At 47.9% G+C, this 27917-nt stretch overlaps 1 protein-coding gene across 1 annotated transcript in view; it reads right to left on the bottom strand.

Moving 5' to 3' along the window:
• Positions 1-1164: 1164 nt before the first annotated feature.
• The window catches only part of NR2F6 (nuclear receptor subfamily 2 group F member 6), a 40632-nt gene continuing 13879 nt past the window's right edge, over positions 1165-27917 (bottom strand). The window contains exons 2-4 of the mRNA XM_056844206.1: positions 11273-11367; positions 4593-5117; positions 1165-1453 (exon numbers count right to left, since the gene is read on the bottom strand). Of these exons, the coding sequence (XP_056700184.1) occupies positions 1179-1453; positions 4593-5117; positions 11273-11367 (895 nt within the window). The 3' untranslated portion in view covers positions 1165-1178. The remainder of the gene's footprint in view (positions 1454-4592; positions 5118-11272; positions 11368-27917) is intronic.

The raw sequence follows: 27917 nt of genomic DNA, 5'->3' as shown, positions 1-27917 counted from the left end.
ATGCAATTAAACCTTTGCATAGCATTTTCTTAATATGGAGGGGAGAAAGTTGGCAGGCAAGGAATTTTCCGCCAAAGCCTCATCTGGAAAGGTTCTTGTCACAAACGAAAACGTGAGGAAGAAATATAATATCTTTTAATTTTGGCCGAGACTCGTATATTTGAGTGGCTGAAAATGCGTATGCTTGTTTGCGAAGGGGGGGGGTGGTTAAAACTTTAAACCAAGCTTTAAATACATAAGAGCTCAGCGGAATCTCCATGTTCAGAAGCAGTCTTCCTGTGAATGACAACTGCTGCTCCACTGAACAAAATTCAACCCTACCGATATCTCCAAGTGTCTAAGACAGGGGTGTCAAACAGAAGGCCCGTGGGCTGGATCCGGCCTGTGAGAGCTCCTATCAGGCCTGTGAGCCAACCGAGGCATCCACACACACACCCTGTTCTCAATCTGGGCGGACGAGGCCTGGCCCGGCCTGACCAAGTGACATTTATGTCATATCCAGCCCTCGTAACAATTGAATTGGACACCCCTGGTCTAAGAGGATGCATCCTGATTTCTGGCTTACTCCCAAAACAAAATTACTCTTTCAGGTACAACTGATACAAGTAGGTGTTTGGCTTAAGGTGAAGATATCCCACGCAGACCTTGTTCTAGGAAAGGGGAGGAGGGAGATGGGGCAAAGAGATACCAGACAGGTATTTCTGATTTGAAATATGGTAGCGTTTCAACCCCCGGGGCTACTGGCCCTCAGTTCTTTAAAACATGCAAAGAGGACAAAGCTGAACGCTTAGAAGAAAGAAAGAAAAAATCAAGGCAGGGAAGCCCTTGAGTAGCCATTTGAAACATCATATGGAAAAGAATCAAAACCCAGAAAGAAAACAAAAATGGAACGTTAAGGTCCTTTTTTCTCTCTCTTCCTAGAAGAAGAGAAGAAAACTGCCAAACCAAAATCCAGCCCCACCTTGGTCTCTCTCGACACCTGAGAGGTGGGACTTCCCTCGTTGCCACCGAGGAGGAAATCCACATCCTGGGAGGCCTTGCGCCTACCAACGGTGCCGTGTTCGATGACCTGAATCCACGAAGGAGAGGTGGCAGCAAATATCCAGACTGTTGGCATGACAGCGGCAGCAGCAGTTGTGGGGTGGCGCTGAGGAGCCCGCGCAGCCCCCGGCTCATCCTCACTGCCCCGTCCCGTAAGGCCAGTTAAAGGAGCTCCCGGAGAGGAGCATGTCTCTGATTAGCGTTTCGATCGGCGTCTTGCCCACCAGTCTCATGAAGAAGAGCTGAGAGATGAGGGAGGCCGGGACGGCCCGGAGGGCGGGGAGGCGCAGCAGGAGTCTGCCGAAGCGCTGGGGCTGCGAGGGGTACTGCGAGCGGACGTACTCCGTCAGGGCCACCTGGGCTTTCTCCTGCAGGCTCTCCACGTGGGCCGGGTCCGAGAGGCCGCAGGCGTCTGGAAAAGGAAACGGGAGAGCCGGGTTCAGGCTGCGGATTAATGGCAGAAGACAGAAAGGCCTGCATACTTTCCCCCATCAAATCAACCTACACCACCGTGGGTACCCAGAGTTTCTCGGAGTGCAGCAGTTTACTCTTCCTTTGCAAATTATCCTTGCTGTTTTAATAAATTGGCTAAAAAGCCCTTTCCTCCTTTCTATTAATATAAACGTGCGCGTACTCCTTACAAAGAGGGAAGAAATTAATTGCCATGAACTATGCTTTTGCACAAATAAGCTGATATGTATTACATCTAGAACTGTCTCTAGAAGCTAATATAACTAACCTGAGGCTGTCGTACTTTGACCACATTATGAGAAGACAAGAGTCCCTGGAAAAGACAATCACGCTTAGGAAGAGCTGAAGGAAGCAGGAAAAAAGAGGAAGACCCAACATCAGATGGACTGACTCTATAAAGGAAGCCACGGCCCTCAGATTGTAAGACCTGAGCAAGGCTGTTAAGGGTAGGACGTTTTGAAGGACACTGAATCATAGGGTCGCCATGAGTTGGAAGTGGCTTGACGGCATTTAACACACGCACATATTATGCCCCATAAACACACACTTACTCTGCGCTCGGTCTAGATTGCTTGATAAAAACTGACGTTGGAATAATTACTAAGTGGTCAACATACATGAAATCAATCTGACCACCAGGGGGCATTGCAAGCACACCCAAGGAAGTACTTCTTTACTCAACGAGTAATTGCATTGTGGAATTCAATGTCAGAGGATGCAGTGAAGACCGCAAGCATAAACTGCTGAATAAGGGGGTTAGACCCGCTCAGAGAGGTCCAGCAGTGGCGACCAGCCAAGATGACTAAAGGGAACCTCTCTAGCCAGAGGCAGTAGGCCTCTGAATCCCAGCGCCAGGAGGCAACCTCTGGGGGAAGGCCTCTATGCCCTGTGGCTGGCCCACCAGGACAGCTGGTTGGCTACTGTGTAAAACAGGATGCTGGACCAGATGGACCACAGGTCTGACATAGCAAGGAGGCTCTTGTGTGCTAAGCATACTGCTACACAGCCCACAGTATTTTCTTCTAAAATGAGAACGGACAACTGCCGGGAGCAGCAGGGCAGAGGGTATCACAATCTCTTTCTAGTGCCTCACAGCTCTGCAACCCCTTTTATCTCGCCATCCACCTGTCTTTCAGGCGACAACCCAAATGTCTGATTTTCTAGAGCATTCCACGGAAAATTATTGTCCCCTTCTGGGACTTCTTTTTTTATTGCTTCTGCCAATCCTTCATGTGGAGTGATGACCCAGTTAAAGATTTTACTGCAACTCTGTTAACAGAAAGGCAGGGTAGAAAAAAGTTTCCAAAAAATATGTTCACGTAAGAAAACATGCAGCTTGGCTCACTGACTAAAGTGTTCTCTTTGGTCACGAGTTAGGGTGGATGGCCCGCAACCCCTGGGAGATTTCTGGGGCGGGGCTTGGGGAGGTTTGTGCAGACTCGGAAGTGATGCCACCTCTGGACAAGGTTCTAGGAATTTCCCCCACTGTCTATGGTCTGTGCCCAGTGGAAGTGAACACTTGATAAGCTTACTCTGAATTCAATTCCCTGTGATGTGCCAACAGGAAATTGGGGGGGAGGGGCCAGTAGGGGGAATCAGGCCTTACAGCTGGGGGGAGGGGGCCAGCCTAGAGAGATTCCTGCCCATCTCTATGATCAAGAAAACAATATATCAACAGGTGCCCAACCTCTGGTATAGAATTATATTCAAGACTCACACCGTATTCATGAATATTAATGTGTTCATAAATATATTTGTATATACGAGTCGGAATGACTTGACGGCACTTAACACACACACATATGCATGAGTAAATTCAATAGTAACAAAGGCACATATTACATTTGTAATACACGTCTTACAAATTAACACCTTTTAATACAGACTAAATACAAAATAAATACAAATAAATACAGACTTTTAATACAGACTAAATACAAAATAAACTGAGGTGTTAATTTGTAAGGCTTGTATCACAAATGTAATATGTACTTTTGTTACTATTCATGTATATGTTTTGTGTGTTAAGTGCCGTCAAGTCGCTTCCGACTCATGGCAACCCTACGAATGAAAGTCCCCCAAAATGTCCTATCTTTGACAGCCTTGCTCAGATCTTGCAAATTGAGGGCTGTGGCTTCCTTTATTGAGTCAATCCACCTCTTGTTGGGTCTTCCTCTTTTCTTGCTGCCTTCAACTTTTCCTAGCATGACTGTCTTTTCTAGTGACTCTTCTCTTCTCATAATGTGACCAAGAGACGATAGCCTCAGTTTAGTCATTTTAGCTTCTAGGGTCAGTTCAGGCTTGATTTGATCTAGAACCCGCTGACTTGTTTTTTTGGCAGTCCACGGTATCTGTAACACTCTCCTCCAACACATTTCAAAGGAATCTACTTTCTTCCTATCAGCTTTCTTCAAGGTCCAGCTTTCACACCCATACATAGTAACAGGGAATACGATGGCATGAATTAACCTAATCTTGGTGGCCAGTGACACATCCTTACAATTCAGAATCTTTCCTAGCTCCTTCATGGCTGCCCTTCCCAGTCTCAATCTCCTTCTGATTTCTTGGCTGCAGTCTCCCTTTTGGTTGATGATGGAGCCAAGGAACAGAAAGTCTTCATGTATATGTGTGTGTTAAGTGCCGGCAAGTCGCTTCCGACTCATGGCGACCCTATGAATCAAAGTTCTCCAAAATGTCCTATCTTTGACAGCCTTCCTCAGATCTTGCAAATTGAAGGCTGTGGCTTCCTTTATTGAGTCCATCCATCTCTTGTTGGGTTTTCCTCTTTTCCTCCTGCCCTCAACTTTTCCTAGCATGACTGTCTTTTCCAGTGACGCCTTTGTGTATATACAAATACATGTATGAACACATTAATATTCATGAATACAGTGTGAGTCTTGAATATAATTCTATACCAGAGGTTAGGTACCAGACGATATATTGTTTGTCTTGCACATTTAGTACCTGACTCTCCCCCATAATTATTATTCAGCATCTCTATGATCCTTCAAAGAAGAGGAATGAAGAAAAGCCCCAAAGGGAGGTAGCAAACGGACACACCCGGCCGGGAGCTGACACACCTGGCGTGAAGAGCGCTATGGCTTTCAGGCAGCTGTATTCGGCCGAGTCCACCTGCAACCGATTGAGCTTCTCCACCTGGTCCTGGAAGATGCGGATCTGGTCCATGAAGGACACCACTCGGTCGGCCGACATCGGGGAGGCATGGAAGCCGGCTGCCGCCAACAGTGGGGCCATGTGCAGGGGCAGCGCCGACTGGGCCGCGTTCAGGACAAAGAGCTCGCTCCAGCTCAGGCGCAGCAGGGCCACCTGGTCCGAGACGGGCAGGTCGGGGAAGAAGGGGATGTTCCGGGCCCACTCCACCGTGCTGAAAAGGAGCCGGGCGGCCAGCTCGCAAATGTTGTCAATGCCCATGACGCTGCCTTGCTGGGCGTACTGGGAGCTGAAGCGGGCAGTGGGGTACGGCTCGGCCCTCAGCAGCTGGGAGATCAGTTCCGAAACGGGCTGTCCGTTATAGTATTCCCCGCTGGGCATGGCGTTTGGGCTGACGCTGGAGTGGGTGGGAGGGATTCGGCCTCTTTGGACAGCTGCAACGGAAGTTTTTTTTTTCAATTAACATTTTATTATTATTATTAAACTTACAATTACAAATACAAGACATACAAAATGAGACAACATACATCCCAACTACAAAATACATAACATAATACCAAATGTGCTTTACTTTATCCTAGATTGACCAATCTATTCGAAAAATTGTATTTTATAACAACAGATTTTATTAAAATCTAACAATAGATTGACAATCTATTCAAACAATTTTATTTTATACCATCTATTCATTATTACTTCTTATATTCTTCTATAAGAGTGCCAGCGTGGTGTAGTGGTTAAGAGCGGTGGTTTGGAGCAGTGGACTCTAATCTGGAGAACCGGGTTCGATTCCCCACTTCTACACATGAGTGGCAGACACTGATCTGGTGAACTGGGTTGGTTTCCCCACTCCTCCACATGAAGCCAGTTGAGTGACTTTGGGCTAGTCACAGCTCTCTTAGAGCTCTCTCAGCCCCAACTATCTCACAGGGTGTCTGTTGTGGGGAGGGGAAGGGAACGTGATTGTAAGCAGGTTTGATTCTGCCTTAAGTGGTAGAGAAAGTTAGCATATAAAAACCAACTCTTCTTCTTCTCCTTCTATATGGACGTTTAAGAGTAACCATTAAACTACTATTTAAATCTACATTAAAGTAGATTTTCTTATTATACCATGCCTAATTTTCTTAAACGTCTATGTTAAACTATCCGTATTGTTTCTCCAAGATATTACACCTATATTTTAACCTACATTACTTATTATTTAATGTTAGTTATATGTGTTTAATCTATCTTTAGCATGATAAATAAGGTTTTTCTAGAATCATAAACTTAACTGTTAGAGCTACTACTTATTTTCAGCTGCAAAGAAAGATTTGAAAGATTTCAGTTGAGGATCTAGCAAAATTCTGCACTGCCCAAAACGCAGCAATTCTATTAATCGGGGTGGGGGGAGGTCCACTTTGGAATAAAGAACTTGATCAACTGAATGTTTATATTATACGTCCTCTCCAAGCTACGGCATGGTCATTTCTACCTGTATAATGTTTGAAGAAGAAGAGTTGGTTTTTTATAAGCCAACTTTCTCTACCACTTAAGGAAGAATCAAACCTGCTTACAATCTCCTTCCCTTCTCCTCCCCACAACAGATACCCTGTGAGGTAGGTGAGGCTGAGAGAGCTCTGAGAGAGCGGTGACTAGCCCAAGGTCACTTCATGTGTAGGAGTGGGGAATCGAACCCGGTTCTCCAGATTAGAGTCCACCGCTCCAAACCACCGCTATTAACCACTACACCACGCTGGCTCTCTCAAGCAGCAGAGTTCCATCTCCCCGAGTTAAAATGATGTTTATAGAAAAAAGGGAAGAGAAAATCTCATGAAAATATATTGAAAAAAGAGACACCATAATCTTCACCCCAACCCCAATTCTCAAACCTTATCAACCAAACACCACTAATTTTCTTCCCACAAAGGATTTGGTCACAAAGACCGGGAAGATAAAGGCCCCCAAATCCCTGTTCCTTGTCCAGCAGAAATTCTGTTTATAGACAAGCTCCCAGCCCTCGGTTCCCCTCAGCAGACATGTCCCTCACACCTACAACCACCACATTCTTAAGTGCTAGAAACTTGGATTTAAAGCAAACTACAAATATTCTCGGGGTGCTCAAACCTGTAGCACAGATCCCGAGAGTGCGGACATACGGATTTTCCCAATGAAGAAAATACCCCCTTGCTTCACAGCAAAGAATCAAGTATACCCAGAGAGAGGAGTACAATGAAGTGTTTGCCAGTTACAAGATTGACCCCTGGGTGTGCAAGGGCCCCATTTGCAGAAGGGGATTCCTCTCGGGAGAACCCCCTGGGGAGAGAAGGGGGTAAAAGAAGGGGGTAAAAGGGCAGAGCCATGCGTGCCCCCCCCCCCACAATGCATTCTAAGCCACAGCCAGCCATTTCTCAAGCATCTGCTCCAAATCCCATTACCGGCTGGCCCTGGTAATTAATTTATGGACTGCTCTCCTGTGCGGCATAAATTGGTGCCATAAATCACATGGAGGAGCCGAAGGGACGAGCTGCATCTTCCCCAGAAGCCAGGGGAACCAATGCCGCCAGGCCTGTTATGGATGTCTGTGGCCCTGGCTAGGCCTCGGGCTGGACGCAGGCCGAAAATCGGAACACAAAAGGAGACAGATTTCCACGTTTGCGGGCATGGGGAGGAGATGTCTGCCAGAACTGATTCACGTTGGCTTTAGCAGTCCAAGGCATCCTGGGTAGGGTTGCCAACTTCTAGGTGGTGGCTGGAGATCTCCCGCTATCGCAGCTGATCTTCCAGGGGACAAAGATCAGTTCACCTCCAGAAAATGATTGCTTTGGAAGGTGGACTCTACGGCATTATACTAGGGTTGCCAAGTCCCTCTTTGCCACCAAAGTTTATTGGGGCGAAGCCTGAGGAAGGCGGGGTTTGGGGAGGGACTTCAATGCCATAGAGTCCAATTGCTGAAGCAGCCGTTTTCTCCAGGGGAACCGATCTCTATCGGCTGGAGATCAGTTGTAATAGCAGGAGATCTCCAGCTAGTACCTGGAGGTTGGCAACCCTACATTAGAAAGAGAGAGAGAGAATGTGTGTGAGAGAGAAAACGAGAAATAGAGGAAGGAAGGAAGGAAGGAAGGAAGGAAGGAAGGAAGGAAGGAAGGAAGGAAGGAAGGAAGGAAGGAAGGAAGGAAGCATTTCACTCATTCAAAACATATTTCAGTGGGTTTTTTCAGAGCACCAAAAAAAGTCCCCATTCTTCCATCAGAAAAATGGGGGGGGGGAGTCTAGTGGGGACCAAGAAAACAACGGTTTTTAAATTTCCCAGTTCATTTTCTGGGCCTTCAAAACTCTAGGTAGGATCGCGCTTTCAAGAAAGCCACCAAATCCTTCAGAGAGGGATTTGCAATTGTCAATTGTCAAGAGAAATGGCCTGCAATTGTCAAGAGAAATGTTCTGAATTCTAACAAAGGGAAAGGCCCTGAATTCTACACACATGCACACATGCATCAACATCAACCTGGCCCTGTTTTCCAGCTAAGACCTTTACCGCTACTGGGGCACATGACCTCCGAGCCCTGCAGGTACAACCGCAAAAAAAGGCTGAGGCTCTTCAAACAAACACCACCTGTTCTACCGGTTAATCCACCAGGCGCCTCGGGCAGCTTCGAATAGAGGCAGGGCAAGGGCTTCAGCTACAGGCAGCCTCCTGACAGGGCCAGCGTGGTGTGAGAACCAGCGCGGTGTTGTGTTTAAGAGCGGGGGTTTGGAGCGGTGGACTCTAATCCGGAGAACCGGGTTTGATTCCCCCACTCCTCCACATGAGCAACAGACTCTAATCTGGAGAGCCAGGTTTGATTCCCCACTCCTCCGCATGAGCGGCGTGAACCGGGCTGGTTTCCCCACGAAGCCAGCTGGGTGACCTTGGGCTAGTCACAGCTCTCTTAAAGCTCTCTCAGCCCCACCTACCTCACAGGGTCTCTGTTGCTGGGAGGGGAAGGGAAGGTGATTGAAAGCCGCTTTGATTCTTCCTTAAGAGGTAGAGAAAGTTGGCGTATAAAAAACCAACTCTTCTTCTTCTACCTGCCCTGTCTTCCATCGGTATTCTCATTCTGACCTAACAGGCTCATCCTCAAGCAACACCAAAAAATGCAGGGAGAGGGGATTTCCTGCTGATCGAGAAAATTCCTCCGATCCATGGCCCTGTTTAAAAATTCCTGTTATTTGTAACTTCCAAGTGACCATTTCCGCCCCCCCCCCCCCGACACAGTACATTTCAAGACATACAGACAGGAGAGCTAAGTCCCCCCTCCCCATAGGGTTCCCAGGTCCCCCCTCTCCTCTGGCGGGAGGTTGTGGGGGCAGAGCTGGGGCGGGGAATCCTGCACGACGTGATAACATAACTTCCAGTTTACACCTAGAAGAGCAGCACGTTGCGGTGGGTCACTGAAACACTCAAGGGGTTTAAGTGTGGAAAGCGACCCATTGTGATGCAGCGCTTCCGGGTGTAATCCGAAAGTGACGCGATCGCGCCGCGCAAGCCTCGCTCCTGAGCCGCCCCACGGCAACCCTACACCCAGAAGACCCTTCAGGACAGAGGCAGCACGGTGCAGTGGTTAGTGCGTCAGACTAGGATCTGGGTGCCCCAGGTTCAATTCCCCACTCCGCCATGGAGTCTTGCTGGGTGACCCTGGCCCAGTCACACACTCCCAGCCCAGCCAACCTCGCAGGTTGTTGCTGCGGGGATAAAACGGAGGAGAAGAGAATTGTACTGTAAGCTGCTGTGTAGTGAAAAGCAACATATAGACAAATAAATGAATAAAACAGGATCTATCATCGTTTTCCACTGACAGATCAAGTTCTCGTTTCTTTGATAAGGAGTCAGATCATCGCTCCTTTTAGATCAGAATGGCTGGGGGGGACGGTGGGGAGAAAACAAATCACTCAGACTATCCCTTATGCCACCCCCCGCATCCCAGAGACGCTGTGTCCACACTGCAACCTGAGTGTACCCTCGATTTGGCCACATCCTTGGGTGGGAAGACCCACGCCCAAAGGTGCCCAGGGCATGGAGGTGACACTCTGGACTCCTGGCGCTCAGGGCCAAAGTCCCAAACGGGTTCAGATTGGCCTTGGCCCCGCTCCAGTGCCTCAATTGCAGTATGCAGCTGCATCGTGCAGCGCGTAGAAGAACGCAGGCCGGGTGGCACAAACTGACCTGCAGATATCCAGAAAAGATTTTAACACCCAATGCCGGCTCTCTGGCCTCGCCTAAAAAAGTCAATGTGTAGGAATCCTCTCACCAAAAAGTGAACCGACAATACCGGAGCAAGCTTATGGGACTGCAGACGCTACTCTGAGAAGCAGGAAAGTTTTTAAAACTACCCTGACCAATCTAGTAAATGTTTATCCCATCCTCATGGGATACGTTGTTCTCCTCTTCCCCACTGTACCCTCACAACAACCCTGTCAGGTAGGCTAGACAAAGAGCATGTGACTGTTTCCAGGTCACCCAGCAAGCTTTGTGGCAGCCCAATATAGAAAAGAAAAAAATATCCCAAACATTGAAATTATCAAATATTATTATATAATGCTTACACATTAGCAATATTTGATAATTTCAGTATTTGGGGTTTTTTTTTTCTTTTCTACATTGGATTGTTATCCTTACCCCTACCCCTCATATTTATATTGAGCTTTGTGGCAGAGGCAGGATTTTGAACCCAGGTCTCCCAGATCAAAGGCCTACAAGATCTACCACATCCCCCACACTAGCAATGATTTACACCCACAGAATCATAGAATCATAGAGTTGGAAGGGACCACCAGGGTCATCCAGTCCAACCCCCTGCACAATGCAGGAAATTCACAACTACCTCCCCCCCCCCCCCACAACCCCAGTGACCAGAAGATGGCCAAGATGCCCTCCCTCTCATGAACTCTCATAGAATCAGCATTGCTGACAGATGGCTATCTAGCCTCTGCTTAAAAACCTCCAGGGAAGGAGAGCTCACCACCTCCCGAGGAAGCCTGTTCCACTGAGGAACCGCTCTAACGGTTAGAAAGTTCTTCCTAATGTCTAGACGGAAACTCTTGATTTGAATTCAACCCGCTGTTTCTGGTCCGACCTTCTGGGGCAACAGAAAACAACCTGGCACCATCCTGGCTAAACATACCTAGCTCCTTCAACCTTTCCTCATATGATTTGTTCTCCAGACCCCTCACCATCTTTGTTGCCCTCCCTTGGACACGTTCCAGCTTGTCTACATCTTCCTTAAATTGCGGTGCCCAAAACTGAACACAGTACTCTAGGTGAGGTCTAACCAGAGCAGAGTAAATCGATACCATCACTTCGCGTGATCTGGACCCAGCCGCAAAAAGTGCACAGTTAACCTCAAAGTATGTCCAATTGCCCATGGCAGTCCTGCTTTTACACCACTGTTTTGGCAGCCTCCAAAGCTGTAATCCCTTTAGCCACTGGGGTGTTATGCAGAAAGGCACTTCTATGGACTTCCACGCTGCTCAATTACCTCCAACGCAATTTCAGTGGAAATGGGACAGCTGAGTCGTTCTGGCCTTCTAAAGGCCAAATTAATGCCCCAGGTGGAAGGGAAAGGCGTGTTACCTTCTTTCCTCATGCCGACACGGAAACACTTCTTCAGGCGGCAGTATTGGCATTGGTTGCGATGGTGCTGGTCGATTTGGCAGTCCCGGCTCGACCTGAGCAAATTTAAAAACCAAGCATTGGTTAAGCTTTGCATAACTCAAGACATGAAGCACATCCCCTTGTTTGGGTAATTAAGCAACAACCTCTGGAGGAAAAATTCTATATGGAGAGGTTTGGCAATTCATACTGAAACTTAAAATAAACATATATATTTTTGGCTGCCAACAAATGAGTGTATTATTCTCAGAGGAAATTAAGACAAACTTTCTTCCCCAAGGATTACATTTCGCCCAGTCCGTTCTGATAGATAAGAACATAAGAATGGCCCTGCTGGATCAGACCAAGGTCCATCAAGTCCAGCAGGCTGTTCACACAGGGGCCAACCAGGGGCCTCTAGGAAGCCCACAAACATGAGGACTACAGCAGCATTGTCCTGCCTGTGTTCCACAGCACCTAATATAATAGGCATGCTCCTCTGATCCTGGTGAGAACAGGTATGCATCTTGACTAGCATCCATTTTTACTAGTAGCCTTGATAGCCCTACCCGCCATTAACATGTCCGCTCCCCTCTTAAAGCCTTCCGACTTGGCAGACATCACCACATCCTGGGGCAGGGAGTTCCACAATTTAACTATGCGTTGTGTGAAAAAATACTTCCTTTTATCTGCTTTGAAACTCTCGCCCTCCAGCTTCAGCAGATGACCCCGCGTTCTAGTATTATGGGAGAGGGAGAAAAGCTACAAAGTCGCTGTGTTCCCCGTCAACGGATGCATTCTGGGAGTTAACATCAGAAAGGCCCTGCTGGATCAGACCAAGGCCCATCAAGTCCAGCAGTCTGTTCACACAGTGGCCAACCAGGTGCTTCTACGAAGCCCACAAACAAGACGACTGCAGCAGCAGCATCCTGCCTGTGTTACACAGCACCTAATATAATAGGCATGCTCCTCTGATACTAGAGAGAATAGGTATGTATTATGACTAGTATCCATCTTTACTAGACACATCAAAAGGTAGACAGTGCAGGGGGAGCGTAAAGAGGAAATATACAAGAATTGTTCTGATTAATCCCTCTGGGTACCCCCATATAACATTACCAATAGTGGCCTGATAACCTCCGGTGAGCTCCCAAAGAGAGGAGGAACGCAAATGGCATGACAAGGTACACTATCCCTGAACATGGAAGTTCTATTTAGATATCATTGCCAATAGCCCTCAACAGACCTCTCCACTTTGTGAATGGGTGTATTCCCCCTGTGCAATCAACTGAGACAGAGGCTGTCTAGTTAATGTGACAGCAAGTTTCACAAGAGCCAGCTATGGAGAGCCAGAGTGGTGTAGTGGTTAAGAGCAGTGGTTTGGAACGGTGGACTGTGATCTGGAGAACCCGGTTTGATTCCCCACTCCTCCACATAAGCGGCGGAGACTAATCTGGTGAATTGGATTTCTTTCCCCACTCCTACACACAAAGCCAGCTGAGTGACCATGGGCTAGTCACACTCTCTCAGCCCCACCTACCTCACAGGGTGTCTGTTGTGGGGAGGGGAAGGGAAGGTGATTGTAAGCTGGTGTGATTCTCCCTTAAGTGGTAGAGCAAGTCGGCGTATAAAAACCAACTCTTCTTCTCCTCTTCTTCTTCTGACGCGCCTAGCTGGATCAGACCCATCTGGCACTCATCGCAAGCATCCAAGCTAGGCTTGCCAGGTCTACGTTGGGGAATTCTTGGAGATTTGGAGGGTGGAACCTGGGAAGGGCGGGGTTTGGGGAGTGACCTCAATGGGGAATAATGACATAGAGTCCTCCTTCCAAAGAAGCCATTTTCTCCAGAGGGACATCTCTACAACATGGAGACCAGTTATAATTATGGGAGATCTCCAGCCACCACCCGGAGCCTGGCGACCCTGATCCAAGCAGCCAGTAGGCACTAACCAGTCCGCTAGAAAACGGCCAAAGGAAAAGCACGCCTCATGCCCAAAGGCACTAGGGCATAAACAAGGTTACCACCCAGCGCCGCGTCGCTACATTTCCACAAATAAAAGGACGAGATGTGGCCGGATACTGCCCAGCCAGCAAGCCGCAACTCTTACACTCCAAACCTGAAGCAACGGCTCTCTGTTGCTCTGGCAAAGCTTTGCGCAAATGCCCATGCGCGCCTCCCCCAGGGGACCCAAAACTGACTCGTGTGGAATCAACAGCAGATGTTCAACACTGTGGCTACCCTCTTTCTCCCCCCATTTCTCTGGGGCGCCTTTCCTTTTATTCCCCGCTGACGGAACACCTACCTGGCTTCCCGGTTCCTCCCCCTACTCAAAATCCCTCCCTAAACCCCACCCGGACAGTCTTAACACATGTAAACATGTAGCCTTTTAGGATTTTTCAAGCCCTGAGCTTTAAGAACATGGGAACCTAAAGCACTCCCGCCTGTTCATTGTAAAAAATGCTTGCGAGAATATTTCCATGTTGCCTCTAAAAATGCCCTCCCCCTGCCAAAAGCCAGGGACGAGCACTCCACCCCGTCAGGCAACGGCACTTGAGCGAACGCATCAGAAGGGGTGAGGAATTCCAGCAATTTCCTCTGAACATCCATCACTGCCAAGGAGCGAGAGGGGGTTGTTATGGGCCGAAGAAGGGGTGTGGAGAGTGTAGGGGGGGGGGGCTCCCCAAAGCCAGAAAAGAACATGGTCTCGTCCTGGCATTGCCCAGCGTGGTGGCAGAGATCCACTCCCCGCTTCGGAGCGTCTCTGGCTCACACTTTCCACCCCTTCGTTTCACCTGGGATATTTCCAGCGTCGGTTTTTTCACCTTCACAACATAGATAGCAAACACGCACACAAGATAAATCCAATTAACACAGCTTAAACATAGTTTTAAAGGAGGAGGTTTTTTGGGGGGGGGGATTCCAATTCATCCTCAAATGATTTTGTAAAGAAAAAACTCTCCGCGTGCTTGTCTAGAGAGGGGACACACAGATACCTTACCTCAGGAAAGCCACCACAGAAAAGCCCCTGCGTGGGGTTGCCAGCTCTGGGTTGGGAAATACCTGGAGGCTTTGGGGGTGGAGCGTAGGAAGGGCGGGATTTGGGGAGGGACCACAGCAGGGTATAATGCCACTAAGTCCACCCTCCAAAGCAGCTGCTTTCTCCAGGGGACCTGAACTTGGTTGCTTGGAGATCAACTGTAATAGCAGGATACCTCCAGGTCCCACCTGGAGGTTGGCAACCTTACCCCTACTCCAGGGAGATGACCCTTCTTCACAGCGTGCAGCATGGAGCAGGGTAAGCTGGACAGACTCAAAAATCTCTCCTCCTGATTCTCCCGACAGTACAGTAAATTCATTTTTCTGGCTCGACTGGGCAGGGCTAACAGCCCTTCGGTTCATTTGTTTCCTTCATTGAAGAAGAAGAAGAGTTGGGGAAACCAACCCGGTTCACCAGATTAGCCTCCGCCGCTCATGTGGAGGAGCGGGGAATCAAACCCGGTTCTCCAGATTAGAGTCCACCGCTCCAAACCACCGCTCTTAACAACTATACCACCCTGGCTCCAAACCACTGCACCACACTGGCTCTCCAAATTGATACCCCGCTTCTTCCCAAAGCTGGCTTACAGCTGTCTCCCCTTCTTCATTGTATCTTCACAACAACCCTGTGAGAGTAAAGGGCCCAAGGGCTCGCAGCAAGCTTTCATGGCAGAGGGGGATTCGCATGTGGGTCTCCCAGATCCTAGACTGACCCCCTAAACCAGGGGTGTCAAACTCGTTTGTTACGAGGGCCAGATATGACATAAATATCACCTGGTCGGGCCTTGTGAACCATAAAATGTACCAGAAAAGCAGAAGGGGGAGAAACCTCTGATAGAAGACAGGAGAAAAATGTGCAAAGCACCAGAGATTACACAGCATTTATCTAAAAACTAGTAGCTACTCCAAAGTTTTACAAAATAGTAATAACAAATAAATTACAAAACATGTATTAATAGTGTACAAATAATGTTGTGGTTTTGTGTTATATTGTCAACACTTTTGCTTTTTGCGTCTGCTCATTATTTGTACACTGCAATATATGTTCAGTAATTTATTTGAACCTTGGTTGTTTTTCCTATTTCGCAAAACTTTGGAGTAGCTACAAGTTATTAGATAAACACCTTGTAACCTCTGGTGCTTTGCACATTTTTTTTCTGCCATAAAATTTAATGCCGGGTACCGGAGATACAAACTTTATAGAAGACACAGGCAAAGCCGATTCATGATATTATTATTTTTTACTTAGAATACAAGCATGCTTAAAACAATAACACTCTTACAGACTTAACAGTCTTTGATAAGAGCTCTCAAAGGGGGCCGGATGTTCGACACCCCTGCCCTAAGCACTATTCCACGCTAGCTAGACAGGCCTTTTTTGCCCACCACAACAGGAACGGAGGGGGGGTTATAAAAAGTGGAGGCTTCTCCCGCACTTTTAGTGATGCTCTCACGAAAGAGGAGTCTAATCCTCCCTGGACGGAGCGCCACAGGGAGGAAGGCTCTTTTCGAAGGTGCGCATGTGTCTGAGGAAGAGAACGGCAGGTCATAGGAAACTTGCCCCAGAGGTAGGAGAAACAAACAGCTATTGTCCTTGCTGGGGAGGGTGGGAAACAGCCGAACTCTGCCACGCCTTATTTATTCAGATTGCCTGACCTCTGCTTCCCCAGTAAAAAAGCTGCTTAACACACATAAAACCTCAGAGGCGCTCGAAGGGGCTGTGGCTCAGTGGCAGAGCGTTCGCTTGGCATGCAGAAGGTCCCAGGTTCAATCCCCGGCATCTCCAGCTAAGGGGACTAGGCAAGTAGGTGATGTGAAAGACCTCTGCCTGAGACCCTGGAGAGCCACTGCCGGTCTGATGGACCAAGGGTCATAAGAACATAAGAAAGGCCCTCCTGGATCAGACCAAGGCCCATCAAGTCCAGCTGTCTGTTCCCACAGTGGCCAACCAGGGGCCTCTAGGAAGCCACAAACAAGACAGCTGCAGCAGCACCATCCTGCCTATGTTCCACCGTACCCAATATAATAGGCATGCTCCTCTGGTACTAAAGAGAATAGGTATGCAGCATGAGTAGTATCCATTCTAACTAACAGCCATGAATACCCCTTTCCTCCATGAATATGTCCACTCCCCTCTTAAAGCCCTCCAAGCTGGCAGCCATCACCACATCCTGGGGGCAGGGAGTTCCACAATTTAACTATGCATTGTGTGAAAAAATACTTCCTTTTATCTGTTTTGAATCTCTCATCCTCCAGCTTCAGCAGATGACCCCTCGTTCTAGTATTATGGGAGAGGGAGAAAAACTTCTCCCTGTCCACTCTCTCCAAATCATGCATAATTTTATAAACTTCTATCATGTCTCCCCTTAGCCGCCTTCTTTCCAAGCTAAACAGCCCTAAGCGTCTTAACCGCTTTCCATAGGGCAGTTGCTCCAGTCCCCCAATCATTTTGGTTGCTCTTCTTTGCACCTTCTCAAGCTCTGTAATATCCTTTTTTAGGTGTGGTGACCAGAACTGTACACAGTATTCCAAGTGTGGTCTCACCATAGATTTGTACAAGGGCAGTATGATGTCAGTAGTTTTATCAGCAGGGTCTGATTCAGTATAAGGCAGCTTCATGTGTTCATGAAACACCAGGCTGGTACTATTAGGGGAAACAGCGCAGCAGACGGGGGGGGGGGGGGGGATGTAAAAATATGCAGTGCAAACTCTGCAAGGCAAATAAAACATTTTTTTAAAAGACGTTATTTTCAGCAAATGGCCATCCACACAGGACCACATGGAACAGAAACGGAGACATTTTCATATGGTGCCTGACAAGAGTGGCCATGGCTCAGTGGCAGAGCATCTGCTGGGCATGCAGAAGGTCCCAGGTTCAATCCCTGGCATCTCCCGTTAAAGGGCCTAGGCAGGTAGGTGATGTGAAAGACCCCTGCCCGAGACCACGGAGAGCTGCTGCCGGTCTGAGTAGACAATACTGACTTTGATGGACCAAAGGTCTGATTCAGTATCAGGCAGCTTCATGTGTTCAAGAGAGCCAACGGGAAGCAGTGGTTAGCAAATCGGGCTAAGACTGGGAAGACCCAGGTTCAACTCTCCACTACGCCATGGAAAGCTTGCTCAGTGACCTTGGCACAGTCACGCTCTTAAGCTTAACTAGCTTACAGGGTTGTTGTAAGGATCAAACAGAGGAGAGGAGAATTAGGTAAGCTGCTTCGGGTCTCTGCTTGGGAGAAAGGCGGGGTATAAATGAAGCAAAAATACACAAATGAGACCAGGCCACAGATGCATCTCTGCAGGAAGAGAAGTGTTGCGGGCCAGGAAGCCACCCCTGGAGAGGCCCTGACTTTGACTGCCAACCACTGTCATTTGGAAAACGGGGGGCCCACAAAACTGGGCTCTCAATGCCCACCTGGAAGGAGAAGGCCGGCCTTCAAGTATCCCAACTCAAGGCCATTTAGGGCTTTGAATCATTATTTTGCACTGTTCCAGGAAGCAAATAAGCTGCTGAGAGCCAGCGTGGTGTAGTGGTTAAGAGCGGTGGATTGGAGCAGTGGACTCTAATCTGGAGAACCGGGTTCGATTCCCCACCCCTCCACGTGAGCAGCGGAGGCTAATCTGGTGAACTGGATTGGTTTCCCCACTCCTACACACGAAGCCAGCTGGGTGTCCTTGGGCCAGTCACAGTTCTCTTAAGAGCTCTCTCAGCCCCACCTACATCACAGGGTGTCTGTTGTGGGGAGGGGAAGAGAAGGTGATTGCAAGCTGGTTTGATTCTTCTGTAAATGGTAGAGAAAGTCAGCATAGAAAAAACCAACTCTTCTTCTTCTCTCTGCTCTTATAGACATTAGGGGCAATATACCAGATAACCCTGCATGGATTGTGGGGAACTGGCAGTATGACAGAGGTCTTCTAGAGAGCAAATGAAACAAGAATCCTGTGGGTCGAGTTCAGACACATTCCAGCCTCGGGGGAAGAGAAGGGTTGTCTTGGAGTGACTTGCCAAGGACGGGTCAGCATCGGAAAACTGTGAAAACCAGGATAACTCCGGCACCCAGCCTGTTCAAAGTTCAAAAAAACTTTTCATCCATTTAAGACATGTCCCTCCTGATTAACTAGGCAGTGGATTTTATTTTAAATCTGTTTTCAGCGACAGCATCTCATAAGGCAAGACACCATGTAGGGGACAGAAAAGGAGCTCTGGAGTAAACGGGATCCTAAGCCACGCAGGAGATCAAACTCACCAGCCACACTAACTCTGATTAGGGTTGCCAACCTCCTGGTACTGGCTGGAGATCGCCTGCTGTTACAACTGATCTCCAGCCGACAGTGCCCCTGGAGAAAATGGCCGCTTTGGCAATTGGACTCTATGCCTTTGAAGTCCCTCCTCTCCCCAAACCCCACCCTCCTCAGGCTCCGCCCCCAAAATCTCCCACTGGTGGCAAAGAGGGATCCGGCAACCCTAACTCCGATCGATTGAGAAACCTGATGGAAGTTGCATTTCCAGCTTTCAGATGTGTACTCCAGTAATGGCCAGACAGGCTCTGAAAAGTACTTTTTGGGGAGAAATCCATCTTTGAGTTGCTAACCTGTTTAAAGATTCACTAACGTAGTAACCGCTCCCTTTGTTTTATATTCCTTGCTTGCACTATATTTTCCCTTATCCCCACCCCAGGAATTTATTTCAACAGTTTAGGTACTCTTAAGCAAGATACAGTTTAAAAAACAACAACAACAACCAGGAATTCTGAACCCAGCAAGTTCGACTTCATGGAGACGCTGGCTTTGCGAAAGCAGAGGCCCAACGCATATTTCTAACTGACAGATGTCAAAAGTCGGCATGTCAAAGGGAGACAGACAGACTAAGTCTGCCCTAATGGAAACAGGAGAAGAGAAGAAGAAGAGTTGGCTTTTTATATGCCGACTTTCTCTCCCACTTAAGGAAGAACCAACCCGGCTTACAATCACCTTCTCTTTCCCTCCCCACAACAGACACCCTGGGAGGTAGGTGGGGCTGAGAGAGCTCGAAGATAGCTGTAACTAGCCCAAGGTCACCCAGCTGGCTTTATATCTGTAGGAGTGGGGAAACAAATCCAGTTCACCAGATTAGCCACCGCCGCTCATGCGGAGGGGTGGGGGAATCAAACCCAGTTCTCCAGATCAGACTCCACCTCTCAAAACCACCGCTCTTAGCCACTACACCATGCAGGCCACCGAATGCCCACAGATACTTGCACCGCTTAGGGCCGTTTAGCTTGGAAAGAAGGTGGTTAAGGGGAGACATGATAGAGGTCTATAAAATGACGCATGGTATGGAGAGCAGACAGGGAGAGGCTTTTCTCCCTCTCTCATCATATTAGAACGTGGAGTCGTCTGCTGAAGCTGGAGGGTGACAGATTCAAAACTGACAAGAGGAAGTATTTCTTCACACAACACATAATTAAATTGTGGAACTCCCAGCCCCAGGATGTGGTGTTGGCTGCCAACTTGGAAGGTTTTAAGAGGGGGTGGACATGTTCATGGAGGGGAGGGCTATCCATGGCTACTAGTCAAAATGCATGCTAGTCATGATGCATACCTGTTCTCTCCAGGATCAGAGGAGCATGCCTATTATATTAGGTACTGTGGAAGACCGGCAGGATAATGCTGCTGCAGGCATCTTGTTTGTGGGCTTCCTAGAAGGCCCCTGGTTGGCCACTGTGTGAACAGACTGCTGGACTTGATGGGCCTTCGTCTGATCCAGCATGGATGTTCTTATGATCTCGTGGATTTTCTCCAAACTGCATCCATTCAGGACTGTTTCAGGTTGGGAAAACGGGTCCAGAGGAAGGCCAAAACTCCTCTTTTGTGCCGAGTCCTAATCCAAACCAGACACTTGTACATACAGGAACTGAGAACATGTGATTCATGCGTGACTGTGTTACACACCCGACACCGGGTGCAGACCCAACCTGTGTTCTCTGTAATGTATGAATAGGCACTTGGAGCTAAGAGGTGGATATGATCCAAGAATCAACCTGTGAAGCAAGCGTCTGCAGTCAAGGCATCCGTCCACCTACCCAGTAGTGTCTCCTCTGAGTGGCAGCAGCTGTCCAAGTCCTCAGGCAGAGGAAAGTATTTCCCAGCACCTGAGATCCTTCACCTGGAGACGGCAGGGATCGAACCTGGGACCTTCTGCCTGCAAAGCAGATGCCCTGCTGCTGAGCCATGACTAATCTGGGCTGAGAACAGGACAGCGTAACTACAGATGTTCAGCTTAAGACCATATTAAACTCTTTTTTTTTAATGAAACAGCTAAGTCTGTTCAGCTCAGCAATGTCCGCTCTGCCTCGCAGCAGCTCTCCGGGGTCTCAGGCAGAGAAAAATCTTTCCCAGAACCTGTGACCTTTTGACCGGAGATGCCGAGGATTGAACCTGGGACCTTCAGCACACAAACACAAGCCACGGCTGCCTCTGGCTGAAAGCAGCCAGTGCATAGCTCATGAATGTAGTGGCTGCTGAGTCCATCCAGCTCAATCTGGTCTCCTCTGTCAGGCAGAAGCTCTCCAGGGTCTCAGGTCTTCCCTCGCATTTGAAACCTTTTATCTGGAGATGTAGCCAGGGACTGAACCAGGAACCTTCTGCAGCTCAAGGACTCTATTACGGAGGAGGAAGAGGAGGAGGAAGACAAAAAGGAGGAGAAAAGTTTGTTTTTATACACCGATTTTCTCTACCTTTAAGGAGTCTCGAACCAGCTTACAATTGCCTTCCCTTCCTCTCCCCCACAACAGACACCTTGTGAGGTAGGTGGGGCTGAGAGAGTTCAGAGAGAACTGTGACTAGCCCAAGGTCACCCATCTGGCTTCCTGTGGAGGAGTGGGGAATCAAATTCGGTTCACCAGATTAGAGTCCAGCATGGTGTAATGGCTAAGAGCGGTGGAGTCTGATCTGGAGAACCGGGTTTGGTTCCCCACTCCTCCACATGAGCGGCAGAAGCTAATCTGGTGAACTGGGTTGGTTTCCCCACTTCTACACACACAGCCAGCTGGGTGACCTTGGGCAAGTTACAGTTCTATTAAGAGCTCTCTCAGCCCCACCTACCTCACAGGGTGTTTGTTGTGGGGAGGGGAAGAGAAGGTGATTGTATGCTGGTTTGATTCTTCCTTCAGTGGTAGAGAAAGTCGGCAAATAAAAACCAACTCTTCTTCATCATCCACCGCTCCTAACCACTACACCACGCTGGCAATCTTCCAACACACATCTCTATGAGATGTTCCAGGCAAACCCAAGAAATAGCCCATATTCACTGTGTCGGTTGCAAAGAGCTTCATCAGAAGACTTCTCCAAATCTAGACAGAGCAGGGAGATAAGAGATACCTGTCTAGGCCCTTCCTGCCCCAGGGTATGATCTTAAGCGCTCCAGTTTTCCTCTATATTTAGAACCCTCATCACAGATACAAATTTGAATACGGCCCTTGGCGTCCATGAAAACATCACTAATGCGGTAACACTGAAATGGCATACATGTGTGGAGAAGCAGGAAACTTGCCCAATTGTGCTGGACGCGCTAATTGCATCATTAGGACGGGCAATTATTTGGCCGCAAAACACACGCGCACACAATCACAGCCCTCCCCGCTGCATTTCAAATAGTCAAAGTAGCTCAGATTCTCTGGAGTGAGTTCAGATTCTTTTCATAAGGCAGACAAGGGAGGAAACAGAAAAAAGAGGGGAAAGTCCCCTTATGAGGGGGCAAATTGAAAACCCCTTAAGAAAAAAAAAGACCGGGTTCAATTACGAAGATGAAGAAGATGAAAATGAAGGCGAAGAAGATGAAGAGTTGGTTTTTATACCCAGATTTTCTCTACCTTTAAGGAGACTCAAACCAGCTTACAATCTCCACCCCTTCCTCTCCCAACAACAGACACCTTGTGAGGTAGGTGGGGCTGAGAGAGTTGAGAGAGAGCTGTGACTAGCCCAACATCACCCAGCAGGCTTCATGTGGAGGAGTGGGGAAACCAACCCGGTTCACCAGATTAGAGTCCGTCACTCATGTGGAGGAGTGGGGAATCAAACTCAGTTCTCCAGCTAAGAGTCAGCCGCTCTTAACCACTACACCATGCTGGCTTTGTGGAGCACCAAGAGTGAAAGCCACACGCAAGAAGCGACACAAGGAGCGGCCAGGTGCTGCAGCCCCCTTGGTTCTCAGTTCTCTAGCAACATCTGTCCTTGGCAAGTAATTCCAAGTCAACCCATTTCTCCCCATAGGGGCAAATGTGCCTGAGCTAGACCGACCAGATTCCTGTTTCATTTGCTTTCTAGAAGACCTCTGCCATACCTTCAACAGCCCCTAAAGATGGCAGTGAGTATATACCTGGGATGGGGCTGTGACTCAGTGGTAGAGCATGTGCTTGGCTTGCAGAATGTCCCAGGTTCAATCCCCGACATCTCCAGTTAAAGGGACTAGGCAAGCAGGTGATGTGAGAGACCTCTGCCTGAGACTCTGGAGCAGCTGCCGGTCTGAGTAGACAATACAGACTTTGATGGACCAAGGGTCTGATTCAGCAGAAGGCAGCTTCATGTGTACCTCTATGGATTGCAGGGTGGATATGATTTAAATCAAATGGATTTAAGTCATGATTTAAATCACTAGTCAGTAAGGCGAGATTTAAATCCGGGATTTATCCCTCCTCATGCTTCACTCCTTGTGCAGATCTATTCCACTCCAAGCAATCTTCTCTTCACTGAACTTCTTGGGACTTAACACTTAAGAGGTAAGGGGGTTGATTCTGTGTACATAGGTTTGCAAAGGAACAACGGGATTAAGGCATTTTTCTCAACTCTGTATGTTGATTTTATAACATTTTTTTGCTGTGAAGAAGAGGCATGTTATCTCTGCAGACCCAAATTCACAGTTTTGAGAACTGCAAAATGAAACATCTGGGATAATATCTTCTAGATAGAAAAACTGCCTAAAATAATCTTACAGAAACCTCTGGAAGAGCATGACACTGTGAATGGATTAATGGAATTCATTTACCAAAAAAATTTAAACATTCTCTGAATATACAGCCCCATGCTACATAATTAAAAATTAATCCTTATTTCATGATGAATAACCTTTGGACTACAACCTTTGGACTTAAACAGAAAAGTATCTTTAGATGGTAGATTTTTCCTCAAAAGGCATTTTATTTTTAAAAAATCCAATTTAAATTTAAAAAAATCCTATTTTTGATTAAGAAACAATCATTGATATTTATCCACCTTGATGGATTGTGTGACTAATTTGTTTTCCAGGAGTATGGTTGGAGAGATGAACACATGAAGCTGCTTTACACTGAACTAGCCCGCTAGTCCTGTATCGTCAGCGTTATCTTCCCAGCCTGGCAGCCGTTTGCGGGTTGGGTCTTTCACATCGCATGCCACCTGATCCTGGAGACTGAACCCGGGACTTTCTGCATGCCAGGAACATAAGAAAGTCCATGCTGGATTAGACCAAGGTCCATCAAGTCCAGCACTCTGTTCACACAGTGGCCAACCAGGTACCTCTAGGAAGCCCACAAACAAGACAACTGCAGCAGCACCATCCTGCCTGTGTTCCAAAGCACCTAATAGATGTTCCTCCGATACTAGAGAGAATAGGTATGTATCATGACTAGCATTCATTTTGACTAGTAGCAATGGATAGCCCTATCCATGAGAGAACCAGCGTGGTGTAGTGGTTAAGAGCGGTGGTTTGGAGTGGTGGACTCTGATCTGGAGAACCGGGTTTGATTCCCCACTCCTCCACATGAGTGGCAGAAGCTAATCTGGTGAGCTGGATCTGTTTCCCCACTCCTACATATGGAAGCCAGCTGGGTGACCTTGGGCTAGTCACAGCTCTTAGAGTTCTCTCAGCCCCACCTACCTCACAGGTCTGTTGTGGGGAGGGGAAGGGAAGGTGATTGTAAGCCGGTTTGATCTTCATTAAGCAGTAGAGAAAGTTGGCATGTAAAAAACCAATTCTTCTTCTTCTATCCTCCATGAAGCAGAATGAAGTCCACCATTGGGCTTCACCAAATAAGCAAGGGGGGAGGGGAGATAGACGGGAAGTCTCAGCCCCAAGGGGCTTACAGTCTAAATTAAAATAGGAAGGGCAAGAAAAGGAGAAAAAGTGGGGCAAAGCCCCCGCCCAAAAAAACCCTGCTGCATAAAGTCAGGAATGCATTTCAGCTCTAGTCATGATCACAATCTGCTTTCTTAAGACACTTAGAAGATGACTCTTGCTTTAGTCAACTCACTTTACCTGTCTTCACCAATTAGGACTTTCCTGCTTTAAACAGTGCATGAAAAGCTGCTTTGGGGCAAGAAAGTCCTTCTGAAATTGACTGGCAGTCATTTCATCCCAGACAAAAAAGTACTGTCACACACAATTTACAATCTAACTTGCGGAACTCACAGCCACCAGGAGCTTAGATGGATTTTTAGGGTGGGGGGGACAGATCCATGGACAATAGGGTTATTGCCGGACACTGTTGGAGACAGGGTGCTGAATTACAGGGCGCTGGATGGTTGGTCTGATCCAACAGGGAACTGGATGATTGGTCTGATCCAACAGGATTCCTCTTGTCTGAATCCAGACAGGGCGCTGGATGGTTGGTCTGATCCAACAGGATTCCTCTTGTAGTACTCCTCATCATGGACACTATGGACACTAGCCAATACCACCCTGAGACTGAATTTTGGAGGCAGTCCCACAAGTATCCTTCTAGCATGTCCCGTTGCTCCCTTTCTCTAGCGCAAATGAGAAAAGGCCAGAGGGGGGAAAGCCTTGGCAGTTTTGCTTACACCTCATCTGCTTCTACTTAAACAGGCCTACACAAACAATAAGGGGCAAAATTCCAGCCGGAAGAAAACGAAAAACAAGGATTTTGACATCATAACAAGTTACACAGCAGCCCAGATAATTCAGTAGTCATGACTGGAAAATAAAGGGATATTTAGCTGGCTTTCAGGGAACAGCCCACATAGGAAAACTTACCCATCGAGGAGGAGGAGGAGAGTTGGTTTTCATATGCAGACTTTCTCTCCCACTTAAGGAAGAATCAAACCGGCTTACAATCTCCTTCTCTTCCCCTCCCCACAACAGACACCCTGTGAGGTAGGTGGGGCTGAGAGAGCTCTAAGAGAGCTGTGACTAGCCCAAGGTAACCCAGCTGGCTTCATGTTTAGGAGTGGGGAAACAAATCCAGATTAGCCTCCGCCACTCATGTGCAGGAGTGGGGAATCATCATCATCATCATCATCATTCCTTTATTGGCATAAAAACATAATACACAAAGAGTACAAAAGGAATGGAGATATTAAAAAGTGCCCTTTATGGCATAGTTAAAAGACAATTACATCAAATAGCTCTGTTTGTGATACTGCCATCTAATTAACAGTTTGGCGGGCTTTTAAAACAGACTTTAAAAACTGTGCCACCGTCTCCAATGTATGGGGCGAACGATGGTTCAATAAATAGGAAACGTTGAAAGAATCTGAGACTTTCTGTCTATTAACCAAGAGGGGGTTTAAAAGTTCGTTGCAAGATTCTGTGTAGAAACTCCAATAAAATAAGACATGAGCAACCATTTCAATACAATTGTTGCCACAAGGGCAAAGCCTGTCAGACAGAGGAATTTTCTGAAATCTGCCTTCTAGTAGCGCAGATGGCAAAATTAAATCTGGCCAGAGAAATGGCTCAACGATGAGAAGGACCACACAGGTGAGATAAGTATGGGGAGGGCTGATAAACATCAAAAGGTACCCCTAAATTTGATGAGGATCATGTTTTATTAGCAGCGCGGTTTAGGCATTGAAGTCCTCTATCTAAGAGTCTGCATTTTATCCTTTGAAAAGCTTCTGCCTCAGTAAGCATAAGCAGGGAGTCGAGGTTAAAGCCAACAGATTTAATTTTGCTCTCAATATGTTGAAGCCACATAGAAGCATGTGACTCCATGAGCATATAGTAGATAAGGGAAGAGGGATCTGCCTTAAAATGGAGGTGTAACCAGAATTTTACAGTCATGAGCCATGCTCTTGTTTCAAGAAGCATCTGGCCAGTTTCAAAGCACAGGAGTGGGGAATCAAACCCGGGTCTCCAGATCAGAGTCCACCGCTCCAAACCACCAATCTAAAACACCACACCACACTGGTGAGATATGAATGAAAACAAAGTATGAAATGTGGGGGAGGCCATTATGGGGGTGGGGGGAAATATGGCAGGGGGGATTGTAAGAAATACAATTTGGACAGAACCCATTGGTTCCCAAGACTCACAAGGAGGGACTGTCAATCCACCTTCCCGCAAGGCCCCTGATCAATTTAAAAACCTGACCCAAGGGGGCTTAAACTTGCATTTCTACATTCTGTGAGGTTGAGGAATGCTTCCAGTAGTGTGAAACCTGTCAACGGAGCCTGCGGGTGCAACTTTGCACTGAGTTCTATGGCTGTAAAATGTGGGGATGGAGGGGGAGAGCACCCCCCCAAAGATGTACAGGGTTGCTGCCTTAAAACAGAATATAATCATGGAAGGGTCCATAGAGGCCATCTAGTCCAACCCCCTACTATTGCAGGATCAGCCTAGAGCATCACATGAACACATGAGGCTGCCTAATACCAAATCAGATCCTTGGTCCATTGAAGTATTGTCTACTCAGACCGGCAGCAGCTCTCCAGGGTCTCAGGTAGAGGTCTATTCACACCATCTACTTGCCGAGTCCCTTTAACTGGAGGTGCCAGGATTGAATCGGGACCTTCTGCACGCCAAGCGGAGGCTCTGCCACTGAGCCACACCCCCTCCCCATCCCTGACAAGGGTTTGTCCAGCCGCTGTTCGAAGACCGCCAGTGAGGGGAAGCTCGCCACCCCCTGGGCAGCCGATTCTGCTGCTTAGCAGGAAGAAAGTCTGTTTTTCCCCCACCCCCGCCGCCCTCCCGGAATGACACAAATTGGATGCTCGGTTTCAAGCTGATGCTTCAGTGCCCTTGCAAGATCCTTCTTGCCCGGGAACGGAGTTTGCCTGCAACCACCACCCACGTATGCCGGAGACTACCGGGGTGCCTCCGAACCAAGCCGAGGGAGAACCACGGGAGGAACTCCAAGGCCGCCCCATTGCCGGACCAGCTGTGTGCAATTTCAGGGTTGGCTTCCAAATTTGTTATTTTTGTTACATTCCCTACCCGTTCATTACTCCCAACAAAGAAAACTCGATCTATTCCTTTTTTGCTATTTTGGCAACCGACGCGTGATCCTGCTTGCTTGAAAAGGCTTTGGAGAGGGGTGACCAAAGAGATTCAATGTCAGTTTCCAGCCTCCTAATCTCTCCTGTGAAGGATCGCCTTGAACTCTCTAGACCAGCCATGGACGTGAATCACAGAATCATAGAGTTGGAAGGGGCGCCATCCAGGCCCTCTGGTCCAACCCCCTGCTCAATGCAGGATCAGCCTAGAGCATCCCTGACAAGTGCTTGTCCAGCCTCTGCTTAAAGACTGCCAGGGAGGGGGAGCTCACCACCTCCCTAGAGAGCTGATTCCCCTGTCGAACAACTCTTACTGTAAAAAATTTTTTCCTAATATCCAGCCGGTA

This window comes from Euleptes europaea, chromosome 2 (assembly GCF_029931775.1).
Source record: "Euleptes europaea isolate rEulEur1 chromosome 2, rEulEur1.hap1, whole genome shotgun sequence".
Lineage (NCBI taxonomy): Eukaryota > Metazoa > Chordata > Lepidosauria > Squamata > Sphaerodactylidae > Euleptes > Euleptes europaea.
The sequence above is the reverse complement of the archived record's forward strand: the minus strand, read 5'-3'. Positions and strand labels throughout refer to the sequence as shown.